The sequence below is a fragment of the Athene noctua genome, chromosome 1, assembly GCF_965140245.1.
Source record: "Athene noctua chromosome 1, bAthNoc1.hap1.1, whole genome shotgun sequence".
Lineage (NCBI taxonomy): Eukaryota > Metazoa > Chordata > Aves > Strigiformes > Strigidae > Athene > Athene noctua.
The window spans coordinates 13,378,018-13,393,160 of record NC_134037.1 but is presented as its reverse complement, the minus strand read 5'-3'; the positions used below and the strand labels follow the sequence as shown (position 1 = coordinate 13,393,160).

Below are 15,143 nucleotides of genomic sequence, written 5' to 3'. Positions count from 1 at the left end.
GATAAGGATTGTTCAAGCGTACAGATGCAGACTGTGATATTCCAGCCGGCCTCAGTGCCAAGGAGAAGCCACAGGCACATTTAAATTAGTGATCGTCTTAGAGCAACAGAGGGAAATCACTGAGAAGTACTGGGACTGCCTATAAACAGACACATGCTGGAGTATTACATCCAGTTCTTGTTTCCTCATTTCACAAAAGAGGTAAAAAATTGGATAGGATGTGGAAGAGAGCCACAGAAATTATCGGAAACCTTGGAAAAGGGCCTTGCAGTAAGAGATTAAAGAGGTTCAGTCTGTTGAGTTTAATAAAAACATCTAGCAATGATTTCAGTGATTACAATGTGCGATTCTCACCACAGGGAGAAAATACTGAGCAGTAACAGCAGCACTCTCATCTCACAAAAAAAAGGCGTAATGAGAGGTGATAGCTGGAAGTGAAAGCCAGACAAATTCAGGCAAGAATCAAAACACACATTTTTAAGAGTGAGGGTGATAACCATTCGACTGCACTGCCAAAGGAAGTGATGGATTCTCCAACTACCAATGGCTTCAGATCTAGACTGGATGTCTTTCTAGAAGATAAGCCTTAGCCAAACACAAATTGCTGGACTTGACACAAGGCTAACTGGGTTAAATTAAATGGCTTGTGTCATTTGGGAAGTCAGACTAAATAATCTAAGGGCCTTTTCTGGCTTTAAAAAATCTATGGATCTATAAAGTGCAACCGTGCAACGGCGAATTCTAGTCCAAGAATAACACATTTTGATAAAATACGATTTCCATAGTCCAGTGCTACGTTAGCGGACACAATTCCAAGAGATCAGACTATAGTTATAAAATTGAAAATGAAAAAAGCATGATGACATGGTGATATTAATAACAATACCAATTCTCCATGTGTTTACAGGGTCAGTCAATAGAAATTGCAGCAAAGTCAGTGGAATTTTAGCACTATAAAATTAGTAAGAGAAAATACGCTTCAGTTTTCCAGAACAGTCTCTGAATGTCATGGAAATAAATTGAAAAATCACATCTATTCTGTTAACACTTGAGGGAGGAAGGGGGCATTTTTTGGCTATGCTTATTCCACTCAATTAAGGAGTGACAGGGCACCAGCCCAGGCACTGAAATTCAATAATCTGCTCTGTTTAATAGTTAGGGCAGTTCTTGGCATGGTTTTGGCTCTGGCCAACTAATCCTTTTCGAAATAACTCTTTGCATCATTCAGGAGTCAGCATGGGCCAAGGACACTCCTATCAAGCAGTTTGGATATACCCATGCCTCTTGTGGAGAGCAGAATATGGTAACATGAATATTGCCACACTATCCCATTTATTCTGCAGCTCAGGAAACAGGTCCTGGCATTAACTGCTTAGCAGTACAGATGCAGCCAGTGAGTTCAAAGTGTCAGCTGCTCCACAAAAAAAGAGCTGAGCTCTCAATTCCTTCCCTATCTCTGTTACAAAATTATCTGCACTGCATATATTTTAATTTTACATATGAATTATATTGATCTATCGCTGAAGAAAATCAGAACTTTCAAAACTGTTCAACTGTCCTTAAAATGTCAGCTTCCAAAAAGGACAATTTCAAACTGAACCATAGCATTAAATTTTTGAAGTGATCTATCAGGACAGATCCAATTAAAAAACAGAAGTGACTACAAATAAGGTGCAGTCAATACTTAAATTTTAGAACTTTAGACCTCAGAGTGGAAATCAGAGCCAAAATAAGAGACCTATTAGGCACACAAAGATAGGCACTGTGGAAAAATCACTGAAAAAACCCACACATTGTGAGGAGAGCCATTGTCTTGAGCATAGAAGAGCATCGGAATACCAACCCCTCCCTAAAACTTCAGTATAAGGACAGGAGTGAACGCCTCCATCCATTCATAGCTTGGGATCTGCTCCTCAGGGCATAATCTGCTAATTATTTTTCTTCACAAAATAACCACTCAAGGCTCCTTCTTTCATATTACAGCAAGAGGAGGCAACCTAACATTATTATAATAACAAAGTAGCTAGATCTTTTGCCTGGTAAATGAGAATATCCTAATCTGAAGACAATTTTGACTCAGGAGACTTTTTGACTAGGAGAGTTCCTTAACCACAAAGCTACTGGTTACAGCATACAGTTGTCCTGCTCAAGCAGCCTTACTTCCCAGCAGGAATACAAGTTTCATGAGGTTGGGAAGGGACCTTACAGAGGCAAACACTGTTACCATCAGAGCAAGGACATTGGTCTAGGGATGGATGCCCAGTGCTCTGGTCCCATCTGAGCTTTGAGGCTACATGTAAACGTTGAATTCAGTGGACTAAAGCCTGAGTAGAACTGGAGTGAAAAAAACCACGAAGAGAATGAAAAAGAAACATCTGCTTAATAAAGGTAAAGGCATGATGAATTTGGCATATCCCTTTCCTCAATACTGTTCTAATTTTAAACAGTCTATTGTACTGTGCTGTTGATAGCCTTGTGTGAGCCATCTAAGGTTCAGCCAACTCAGCTGCATGATCAGTAAAGAGACAATGCTACCACACACAGGGTTATTTGGATTAGTGAATACCATACGCAAGTAAATCATCTGCCAGATGGCATCGGAAGAAAGCTGCAACTCTCTCACTTTCATTTCCACAGCAGCAAACAATGTTCCGTGTTTAAAATAAACTCTTCCAGATGAGTAAAAGATAAACTTTGTGGTGCTTTTTCTTGGTCTTCTCTTTGACTTCAGCTTTTTTCTTAAAAAAAACGCAATACAAACCAGAAAAAAAAACCCACCTATTCTGACTGGTTACATTAATGAAAAATCCCAGTTTAGACCACCACAGTACAAAGCTGTCCCTCTAGGCAGCATCAAAATTCCATGCTATTTACTGAACAAAAGGCAAAAATGAAATACAATATTTTCACTCATCAACTTCTGTCAACAGAATCCTCAAAAATGAACACCTACCACATTAAGCCATTTCCTGTCATTTTATAGGTTTTCCACAGTGAAGAACTGTGCTGCTTTGTTGAAACATGGCTGTTTTGATATTTTCTTCAGTTTTAACTCTTTTTTTTTTTTTTAAATAGCAAGAATCTAGAATTAAACATACCCCACCCCCTCAGAAATAGTAACAAAATTACGCCCATCAAATCATTCCTTTTAAGTTTTTAGGTTGCCTCTCTTGCATCTACAGATAACAGTTCATTATCTCTTATTCTGTTTTACTGTCCCAGAACCCCAGTCCGAGCTTTACTTGTGACACAGCTATTTCACAATATCATAGGGCAACTATATAAAATGAGAAATTATGATTTTTAAAATTTTCTGCTGACAGTAAAATTTTATTGACAAATACCTCCATAAAGCATGTTTACATTTTTTTTCAATATCTGTGGAAATGCATCTGAGACATATTTAGGCCCCTGCAGATTTACAGGAGGGCAGATTGAATATAAGGAAAAGGATGCTCTGGTCTCTTCCTCCTCCCAAGTATTTTCAAAACCCGGTGAAGTGACAAGCAAGTAGAACTACCAGTGACTTCAACCAGATCTGTAGAATCTCACCCTTCAGAATAGCAAATGTACTGAAGCAATTTTAAATCTGCTGTTTTATCCACGGGCTACATCTACAGTGCTGTATACACAGGCCTTCAGGGCAGGCTGAAGTCTAAAATGCCTATCCATATACACCAGAGAAGGTGTTCCTGGCAATGAGTATAGAAAAAGTTACCAAACCAATTTGTTGCAGGGCATGTAGGTTCTGTGCCTCCAGGCGTTGTCACTTGTCTTTGTATAGATGTTGTTCATGAATCTTTTCTTGAAGCATCTAGAAAGACCTTGACATTTCTTGTCTCATGGGCAGATGGAATTTGGAGAGTGGATGGTCATGCAGTGACTTAGGAGGACCCTGGGCACTGGCCTACTGTTGGGGAAGGTTGCAACAGGACTTAGATAAACTGAAATAACATCACTCATCACCAAACTGCAGTCCAGGTGGCAAACTGACAAACTGCAGAGAAGGGCTGACATTGCTTTGGGTAAAAACCACACACATTTCTGGTGAATGTTGCAGGATACTTAGTATATATATATAACACCACTACCACCACCACCCCACCACCACCATAATTTGTGAAGCATTTTTTTTTAAATGCCACACATACAGAGAAGTGCATAAAGCCTCATTCATCAGGCTTGAAAGAATCATCATCCAACTGGCTGTAGGAGTCCTACCACCCAAACCTAAAGCCAGGAGATCGAGATCAGCAAAAATATTTAGGTGTCTGACTCCCAACGCTTTTAGTGGGACCATGATTTCAGACTCCTTGCTTTGGCCATGAAGCAGATGGTGAGAAATGCTCAATACCTTGCTAAAGTGGTCATTATAGATTTCAAGCATGTGACACCGTCCTTGCCTCTTTCATGGCAAATAAGCTATCATTTCCTTCTCTAATCAGATTAATTAAGTTTCTTTCTCATTATCTGAAAAGAAGCAAACATTGTTAAATGTAGAAAGGGCAGGCTATCAACCTTATTAGGTGGTCAGTGTGCCAGCCTTCCCCCCAAAAAGCAATTAGAAAGGTCCTCCTTTCTCTATGCTGCATAGGACATTTGGAATTAATTAAATATTCAAATTAATTTCTCTGATCTGCATCCAGTTACAACAGGTGTGAGGCTGCTAGTGGTAGCTGAAGCGGTAAGTAAAAAGTCTAGAGGGAGGTCGTCATTTTCTGTTATGAGAAATAGCAGCACCATTCTGGGACAGATCAAAAATAATAATTCAACTGTGGAGGCCTCCTGGATCGTTTTGCAAGTCAATTACTCTCTAAGTGATTAGTTTGGAAAAAGTTATGTGAAAAAGGGAACAGGCCTCCCATTTTAAAATTATTTGTATGACTCTTGCAAGTTGTTTATTTTCTTTATAGCCTTAGGTGGAAAGAAATTAAGTGTGCTTGAAGTGGGAATTATCCACATTTTTCAGCAAAAGCATAATCACACCACACATTCACAGGGCTCAGGCTTTGAAGCCTGTGAAGCATTTACTTAGTAGGAAGCTTGGGCAAATCAGGCAACCACTGAAGAAAGAGAGGAGAGTTTAAATACTTCTGGTTTTATTACATCATGGAAAAACTGATCATTTATCTCATTAAGATGGAGAATTTTTACTGGAAAACCCCTGCTGGGTTTACAAGCTTGCCTGCTGCGTTGACTGTAGTAACTGAAAGAGCAGCGTTGTCCCTTTGCCTGGGGATAGATGTTGGCCTTTGTGGCAAGGTAAGGAAGGTAAATTGGTGACAGATTCAGAGTATTTTTTTTTAAAATGTACATAAGTCTCCCTTAACTTAAACAGACGGGGCATATAAAATAAATACATGCAACTGCAATTTAGTTTACTTGCAGAAACCTCAGCTATAATAGCTACATGTGTGCAGGGAGCACTGGCTTATAGCTAGTGCCTGGGACTGAGAATCAAAAGGAAGAAAGAAATTTTTAAAAAAGGAAATTATTTCTTTCTTAGACTCTTGATCTATCCATGAAGGAATTTGGTTACAGGGGAACTTTCAAAAGCACCATAGCCAAAGATGAATAAATTATACTGAAGCAGTTAAGAAACCTTCCCCTTAAGAAACCTGAAGCCTGTTTCTCTTCACCATTACATGGAGACATTTCCTCCACTAAGCCATACCTGTGTGTTCTCCAGCGGCAAAAGCAGACTGTGGGTATGTCTACCTGGATGCAAGTTTATGCAACTGAGCTCAATGCTGAGCTCAAGCCCAACAGATCTGCCCCCAAGCCCAATGTCTCACCATGTACCAAAGCAGCACAAGTAGCAGGTGACACTCCCATACTGACAACTCCCTCCCCTATCCCCTCAGTCCCTTGGTAAATCCTTGACAGCTCTTCCTGTCCATCTTTTAAAATGAGGGATTATATTGTACCCGCATACATTTCTGTACACACACACTCTCATACCCTGATTTTAAAATAACCCTTTTAGAGTACAGTTAGTCTGCATTGATGTTGCTGTACAAAATGTGATCATTGAGAAATGAGGCCACTTGGAAGCATTTCCATTCATTGCTAGAGACTGGCTGAAGGCTCCAATGTGGAAAGTTTGCGAATAGTCAATCGCTGCTGTGGCCCTCCACCTCTCAGCTACAGCAAGGCAGAGGCATTTCCCCTGCGAAAAGCAAAAGGGCAGGAGATATGCTCTCAGGAGTCACTGTGCCCTCTACACATCCCTGCCAGTTTTTAAATCCCCAGGGCACAGGCATGGAGCACTGGCCCAACGCTGCTGGTGGACCCAAAATCAAACACTCAAATTCCAACAATTTATATAAGATGGCTGAAGGTGCAGCTTGGTTTTGCAAAGAGTTGCCTTGTAACATTTATGTTTATCAGAGACCTGAACAAGATCTTAACCTCAGCTGCGTCTTCTTTGCATATCTGTAACGTACTTCCCAGCAATGCGATCAGTGCCTGTACCTGCCAATGAAAGCTGTGTTTCCATGGGCTTTACGTTCCAGGTCACTGTCTGTCTCTTTCACCCCTATTTTTAAAAAGTTTAATTCTTCATGGCAAATAAGCTTAATTTGAGGGTAGCAGTGTTCATATGGTGGTGATGGTGGAATAGGCATCTGGAATGCATCCTGGTTTTGGCTGCATGCTCTTGTTATAAATTGTTTATACAATAGTAACATACAGAGCTTGCCACATCTTTCTGGAGGCACCATTACACTGAAGTGTGAAGGTGCTGATCTCCTCTTACAGCATCCTCTACCAGCTCCAAGACATTCAGCAGACAGTCCTTAAATCATACATGTATATGTGAGTGTACTAAGATCCTTGTAGAGATACTTTCCTAGCCAACATGCTTTGTTCTAACCTAGACTGAGTCAGCATTACTGCTTGTTGAAAAAAGGCTCTTCTTTGGTTTTGCACTTACATTTCACAAGGTCTGTTGACCTATGTGGTCTCCAGCTCACAGATGCTACTAGAATAACAAAAGCACCACATCATAAACAAATGTTAACAGCAGTCTCAAGAGAGTAGTCAAAGCTTTCTGGTCCATGGAGGCTAAGTTACATTCAACTTCAAAAGTGACGAATTTTACTTATTTCAGATGTTGAAAAAAGCTTATCTTTTGGTAAGTTCCTAACAATCCATCCGTTCAAATTGTTTTCAGGAAATATTCATTAATATTCCATTCCGGGTATCATGTGATCACTGTCCTACTCTGGAATGAGGGCTGTAATTTAGTTACAATTGCAGGAATGCAATCCTCTTCTGACAAAGGCTCTTGTTTCTGCAATGCTATTTCTGCAATAAAAACAAGCACCTGATAGATGCATGAAGCATTACACATTATGCAGACATACTACATGGCTAGTACTTATTCTACATCTCTTAATTCAGTATAGAACCACCTTTGCTGCTTTGAAGGCAAGTGCACATCCTATGTTGGTCGTTCAGTTTGAAAAATTACATATTTCTCTGCTCTTCAGCCAGTTTCAGTGCAGTTCTTTACTACAGTATTTTCAGACTAGCCATCTTCTCCATCCTTCACCTTTGCATCCCAGGGTTTCCTTGTAAGACATATACACATATTTCAGCAGTGAAACAATACAGTAGTGTTCCTTTAGTATTGCTGCAGTAGTACTAAAAACACAAACCCAAGTTTGGCTGAGCTTCTCCATATCTCTTTACGGAGAACTTAACATTAATGAACTTTTAATTTTTTAGCTAGCTGTTTAAAGGTGCTGCGTGCAACTATTTAGAAGTATTTGGAATGAAAATGTGAAATATGACACTGAAGATCAAAGCAGAATCTTCTCTAAGCATGTTACACACCTCCCTGGAATTACTTTAGTTGAACTTTGTTCAACACCCAGAGCATGCTTTGACACCACACCCTACACCTCGCCTTACAGTAAGCAGCTCAACATCTTCAAAACCTGCTCCATTTCATAGCTTGCCATATGATTTTCTGCAATGCCACCTTCCACCCCCACCCAAGTCACTCGCCCAGAACACAGTCTTGCTGGTGAAGGGTAAGGACAGATCAGGTCCACTCCACTGGGCATGTTAAAACATGCTGAGAGCCTGAATAAACAACCAGAGAAATAATCTCAAAAATATGGTTGGTTGCTACCTTAGTGCAGAACTGATATGTATTTATAAGTAGGTAATAAGGATCTACCGAATACATCATTTATTATTGATATTCCTTCCCTTGAGTAATATTTATTGACAAATCACTCTAAATCATTCTTCCATATTTATTCTATACAATATTAGCTTAACAGACTTAACTGCTAGACCATTTTATTAATGTAGAGCAAAAGAAGTCATAAACATCAGTATGAACCCATAACTGATATGACTTAAAAAATAATAAGTCAGCACAGCTTCACGCAATACCCATGTATTTATCTGGAGCCCATTTTATTTCTACCCTACATGACAGGCTCCCTAAACCAATACAGGTGTAACTTCTGCTTTGAAACAAGGCTACTGTGTCAAGACTGCTGGTTTCTAATATATCTTCCACAGTGAAAGAATGAATGCTAAGTCTTTTTTTTAAAGATTTTATTAAAGAATATTCAGTGAGATGTATCAGACAGACTTATTTAATCTCATTACTGAGTTAAAGTGCCATCAGTCAAGCCAAACACACACTAAAAAGCATACTCTCTCCAGTCTAATCCGGGTAAGGTCTTGTGAACTTTGTATGCACACTATTTGTGACATGCAAAACCCTATCAAAACCATAATAAATCTGTCAATCACATTTTTAATGAAACCCAAGGTCTGCATATCAAGAAATCACGAGTTCAAGCATGCATGAAAATAAAAATACAGCTTGCACAATCAAGCATATATACTCATTGAATAGCAGTGACATCACTAAAAAAGTTGACTTTGTGCTTCACAGCTAAACTGTAAATGGCTCAACAGTTTTGTTCACTGAACCATGGAGCTGACAAGTCTTTGAATGGCAAATAGCACTCAGAGGCCTAAATGATTACAGTGTAAGATAGCAGTAGAACTGTTTATTCAATTTTTCATTGGGATGGCTCAAAAAGACAACAATCCTACTATTATTATAATTCGGACCTATTTCCAAAACCTTTTTACAGAGTGTTTCACCACAACTACCCTGCATTGTCCAGCCCAACTACAAGTAGTGGAACATGGCAAATATGCATATATATTGCAAGCCACAGTTTTAATTTTTATTTGTAAACATGAGTTTTCAAGCAGATTTAACCAGAAATTATATTCACACCCTCAAACTCTATTTCAGACTTTTTTTGAATGTCTGTGTCTATTAAATAGATTGTCTTTTATTTCAAAATAGACTTCCATCATAAATCACTCCTCTATTTAATACTTAATGAGCAAAGTAATCTGTATTCCTACAGCATTTAAAGTGAGAATTACACTGCTGCAAATATGTGTTGCACAGTTACCTGCATTCTATTTTGCAGATACTCCCTGGCACTTATTTCAATAAACCAACCATCACTTCACTGATATCCCACAACTTTCTTGCAACCAAATCATCCATGGCTTTGGGCAGGAGTTCCTCCTCTTTGCAGTCCCCAAAATATTTTCCTGATACACCTTCAACATCAGGAGAAGAGGCCAAATAAATAGAAGTCTGGGCTCCTTCCAGAGGTGTTTTGAAGAAAGCCCATGACACCAAGTTGAACAAGGGTTTTGCCAGCAAAGGAATATTCACGTATCTGCCTAGATTTGTTCTAACAATCCCAGGATGAAGTGAATTGACGGTGACTCCTGTCCCTTCTAACCGACGGGCTAGCTCCCTTGCAAATAGTATGTTAGCCAGTTTACTCCGACTGTAACAAAAGCTTTTATTGTAACTTATTTCACTGTTCAAGTCTTCAAAGTTGATCTCTCCATATTTGTAAAGCTTTGAGGATACTACCACAATCCTGCTTGGAGCAGAATTTTTGAGGAGGCCCAGAAGAAGGTTGGTAAGTAAGAAGTGACCCAAGTGGTTTACACCAAACTGCATCTCAAAACCATCCTCTGTCTTCATGTATGGACACTGGAATATCCCTGCATTATTTATCAGAACATCCAGCCTTGGCTCTTCCTTTAAATAGGAAAGAAAAAAAATATTCAGTTTTATAATTCTCATACAAAACACACTATTAAGTTTAATATTTCTCATTGGCCCTTGATAGAAATAATTTCTAGTTTTCTGAATTGTAACTTCCTGATATTCTCTTAAAGCATTCCTGAAAAAGACCTGTATAAGTTGAACCACCACTAAACTGAGTACTTGACCCCACTAGGACACAGGTACACAAGAGCAGGTCTGTATTTACCTTCAATGCAGGCATTAATCATTTGCTCCTCCAGAAGCAGGTTTTTGTATAGCAATTCAGTGATAATTTACTGTGATACATTTTGTTTTCCTCCAAGAAGTAACCTGTTTACTGCACTGCAAAAGCAGGCACATTAATTTACGGAAAACCTCAGCCATAGGCAAGGGCTCTAGTGTGCAAGACGTGCAAATACAGAACAAAGAGTTAGCTCACAGAACTAATCACATGGTTAAATAAAAAATGTCCAGTTGTAGACACATCATCTCACTGGGGAGATGTCACAAAAAACTTTGCCAAACAGTGTTGTCTTGGATTTAAACACCATCTTATTTTCATTGTGCTGCTTGGTGACAACTATAGAGCAGAATTCATTATAGAAAAGCAACAGTCATGATTCTAAATTGCGCAGGCTTCATGCAACAATGTGCACTCAAGAACTTAGGTGTGTCTACAGGACTGTAGCTTGACATTTTTGTGACATGCTCAGCCCATACTATCTGATGGATCAGTATTCTGGCTCAGGTCAGGAGAAAACACTCATGGAGGTATGTTACACTGTACAGAATCAGGAAACATTCATTAACAAAGAGAGTGGTATGGATAATTTAAATGTATGTATAATACATGATGCACTTCATGCTTCAGCACCCACTCAAAAATTAAGAGCTCTCCAATTTACCCAAACCAGTAACTTTTTCAAAAACTACAGATTAAAGTAAGCTGCCTAAATAAACTCTGAATTCAGCACTTTCACCCATCTCTGACAAAAGACTCTAAAATTATCACAGGCAATTTATGCTTGATGAATCAGAAGGGAAACTATTTACTTTATAGAAAAAGCAGCATGACTTTTGTTTGTTGCTAATTCTTTAAACCCAAAGGATAGACTGTAAGGCAAGCTCAGACCATTTTGGGTCATTCTGATGATAGAGAAGCTCAAAACTAATTTTATACCACTTGCCTTTTATGTGAGTGTCATTAGCAGCAAAGATACAGAGAGCAAAACCAAAATCTTGCACTTTGCATTAACAATGCTGGCATCTGATCACACAAAACATCAAGTACTTCAGCCTCAGACTAATTTCAATGGGACTTGAGGTTGCTCAGCTTTTCAAGTAACTGGGTCCCTGAGACATGATCCAAAGAGTATCAAACTCACTTCTTTTCACCCAGAGGGACATAATGGTTGCTATCACTAAACAAGGACAGGACTGAAGAAGTACTGACTGTGGATCTATTCACTGAAGTGATACTTCTTTAGAGAAGAACACTGCTTTAGAAATTTTCTGTGGCACTTGACTGCAGGATTTATTTTGCAAGACTTAACACTTCAAGAAGCAAGACCTCTACTTGTGCTATTTTTTGAGACTCCTAAATGTAATAACAGAGTAACGTGATCAGTGCCAAGCAGGTAGCTATGACCAAATGTAACAGAGAGCACAAAACATTGTTTTGACAGACAGTGCTATTCCTTGTACCCTCTGAGCTCACTTCCATTTCTCCATGGAGTACTCCAACGTCACTCTAAGTCTTTTTGCAATGAGACTAAGGAGTGAAATATGTAATCCCTTGCAGTTCTGGAAAGGAAAAATCCTACAAATTGAGTTAGGTGGTGGGAGTGCATTGTTTCCCTATCCTGCCAAGATTTAAGTCTTCATGTCAAACAAAACTCTGAAAAAAACCACAAACAGCTCCAAAAAGGACTCACAAGTTAGAGATGATAACATGAATGTGGGTGGAACAACTCCTGAAAGTACTGTATGAACTCACATTAAGCTGCTTTTGAAATTATTTTGAGAATAGAAGTCAGAACACCAGTTTCAGCAGCACTCTGCAGACATACACACTCCTTTTCTCCGCCCATTTCTCACTTGGTCACTTGTACCGACTTTACCAACAGAGAGAGGCCAATTTATATTTGGGGATATTTTTTACTATAAAAGATAAAATTTTTAAAAGTTAGTATGTTTCTTTTCTGGTGTTTATTCTACATATCATTTTGTATTATGTGTATTTTCCCAGAATGATTAGACCTTATCACTGGATTTGTATGTATGAACATATATAACTACACAGAGCCCCACTGGAGAACTTACAACTTGACTTTTTGCAGACCTTTAAGTTTTAGAAAAAGCTATTTGAAAATTAATGCAATAAAGCTCCTCTGTTTTCTTTCCCTCTCACAAGAGCATCGGAGCATCTTTCAAGTACTTAACAAGCAGTTCTGTAAGAAGCAGCAGAACTTATTAAGCCTGGCTTCCCATGACTCCGTGTCTCACGGCTTGAGTAGCAAGATGTGGTGAGATGAGAGTCACAACTGACACTTTTCATGGGAACAGAAGAACGCTTCCAACCGTGCCTCCCTCTGCTCTCTGGTGCCTAATAATGCAGCTGAACTCATCTAGCAGCATTTCTGTCAGGAAAATCAACTGGATGTCCCTGTTCTCCTTAAATTTGGGTTTTCAGGAAATCTGCATAAACTTTATATACTTAAAAATGTCTATCATCTACTAAACTCAGATAGCATCGGCCAAGAAATTTAAAATGGAGGGAGGGAAAAAGTCTGGGGAGCTATCAGGACAGCTAGAGCTGTGAGTATTGCACTCCTGTGAACTTTTTATTTCTTCGGAGACAAAGTTGAGCTGCAACGCTAAATTAAATTAACAAAGGCAGGTTACATTAGAGTGGAAAAGACGGAAAGGAAGGCAAATAATTTCGATCATCCAGAAACAAGTGTTTCCTTTCCAGAACAGAAAGGTACTAGAATAGTTTGGACTATTACAATAGCCCAAACTAGTATGAAATTTATGCTTCGCAATGCTAATTTAAAATCACGGCACATTTATCCGCCCTCCTTCCACACCCTGCGGTGAACTCAGCGACATCCCGTACCCCCAAACCGAACTGCCGGAGGGAGGGACAAGCCCCACAGGCACGAAGCCCCGAGGACGCCACCGCGCCGTGAGCTCCCAGCTGACGCCTTCCGCGTCCCCTCACAGGGAGCGCGGGGCTTCCGCGGCAGGCTAGGGCCGCCCGGTGCCCGCCGGCGCCCCCGCGGCCGTGCGGCAGCCGGCCGGGGGCCTAGCAGGCCCTCTGGGCCGAGCCCCGCGCCCCGCAGCCGTCCCGGCCGTACCTGGAGGACGCGGTGGCAGAAGGCGCGGACGGAGCGGAGCGAGGCCAGGTCCAGCTCGCGGACCACCAGCTCGCCGCCGCCCTCGGCCTCCTCCCGCTCGCCCAGCTCGGCCCGGATCTCGCGGGCCGCCCGCTCGGCCCGCGCCCGGTCGCGGCAGCCCATGATGACGCGGGCCCGCATCCGCAGCAGCTCGGCGGCCGCCGCCCGGCCCAGCCCGCTGTTGGCCCCCGTGATGATCACCGTCTTGCCCCGCATGGAGGCCCCGGCCGCGGCCCGGGCCTCGCCCCGCAGCCAGCGCCAGGCGGCCAGGAGCAGCCCCCCGCCCAGCGCCAGCGCCGCCGCCGCGGCGGCCGCCATCCCGCGGGCCCAGCGCCGCCCGCCCGGCACCGCCCCGCCCGGCGCGGCCTCGGGATTGGCCGGGCGCGCCGCGGGGCATTGTGGGGCGCGCAGTCCGCCGCGCGCGCGGGCGCCGCGGGGCCGCGGCGGCTCCGCCGAGAAACGGCGGGTGTGACGGGGGGGTAAACACAGGCGGCCCCGCCGCCCGCGGCAAAACCGGCGGCGGATGCCCTTTGGCAGGATAGATGGCACGTCGCGATCCCGAGCGCCGCATCGCCTCTGCGGACTCTCAGCGATTTCATATTCAACCGCCCTATTCGCCGCAGAGCTCCGGCTCCCACTCTGTACCGTCCTGAGGCAGGTTAGGTTTACCCCGGATGATAGAGGATAGAGAGAATCAGTTCATTACAAGAAACTCATTATTAATATAGTTACAGTAGTCACGGAATCACAAAATCGTCTAGGTTGGGAAAGACCTCGAAGATCATCCAGTCCAACCACTAACCTCACACTGACAGTTCCCAACTACACCAGATCCCTCAGCGCTGGGTCAACCCGACTCTTAAACCCCTCCAGGGATGGAGACTCCACCACCTCCCCGGGCAGCCCAGTCCAACACCCAACAACCCATTCTGGAAAGAAATGCTTCCTAATATCTAGTCTAAAAGTCTTATTCGTCCATTAAGGTCTTGAGACTGTCTGCCCTTGACTTACAGGTACAATACCTACAGATGTAAATAGCGCCTGATTTGACAAACAATGCACAACCTTTTCCTGTTGGGAACCAGAGAGTCCTAGATTTGTTAATAACTCATAGCTGCCTTGATGCCATTTTCCATGTGCTCCCAAGGGAAATCCCATAAATTCAATGCTAGTGGCAGTGGAATGCCCACCAGCAACTCAGTGGCCTTCCCAGCCCCAGCGTGGTCGCAAGGGCAACCCAAAGCAATCTGTGGGTCATGGTCAGAGTTATCCCTGCAAGGCTGCTGCTCAAAAATCAACTCAAAAATTCTGAGCCTTCCCTGGCTCAAAAATAAACCGTCACAGGATGTCCCAGCAGCGGCACATCTATGTTGGATTTATGTGTGCAGCAGTTAGTGTGCGAGGCTAGAGCAGTGCCCCTATGAGAAGCTTCTCAAAGCTCCCCCATCTCCAAGTCAGACCCACGTCTGGACAAGGCCAAGCCAATTAGCAACTGTGGCTGTACCTCTGTGATATCGTATTTAAGAAGAGCAACATGAGAGGAGGAGCGGAGTTGTGAGGAGGAGTTGTGTGGAGGACATGTGTGAAACAAAGGAGGAAGGGGGGAAGATACACCAGAGCAGAGA

At 42.1% G+C, this 15,143-nt stretch overlaps 1 protein-coding gene across 1 annotated transcript; it reads right to left on the bottom strand.

The window, feature by feature from the left end:
• Positions 1 to 8,547: 8,547 nt before the first annotated feature.
• On the bottom strand, positions 8,548 to 13,848 carry RDH14 (retinol dehydrogenase 14). The gene is made up of 2 exons (XM_074895595.1): positions 13,480 to 13,848; positions 8,548 to 10,111 (listed from the first exon to the last, which is right to left on the bottom strand). Exons 1-2 carry the CDS (start codon positions 13,834 to 13,836, stop codon positions 9,494 to 9,496), a joined length of 975 nt encoding a protein of 324 aa, XP_074751696.1. The 5' UTR covers positions 13,837 to 13,848; the 3' UTR covers positions 8,548 to 9,493.
• Positions 13,849 to 15,143: the final 1,295 nt, after the last annotated feature.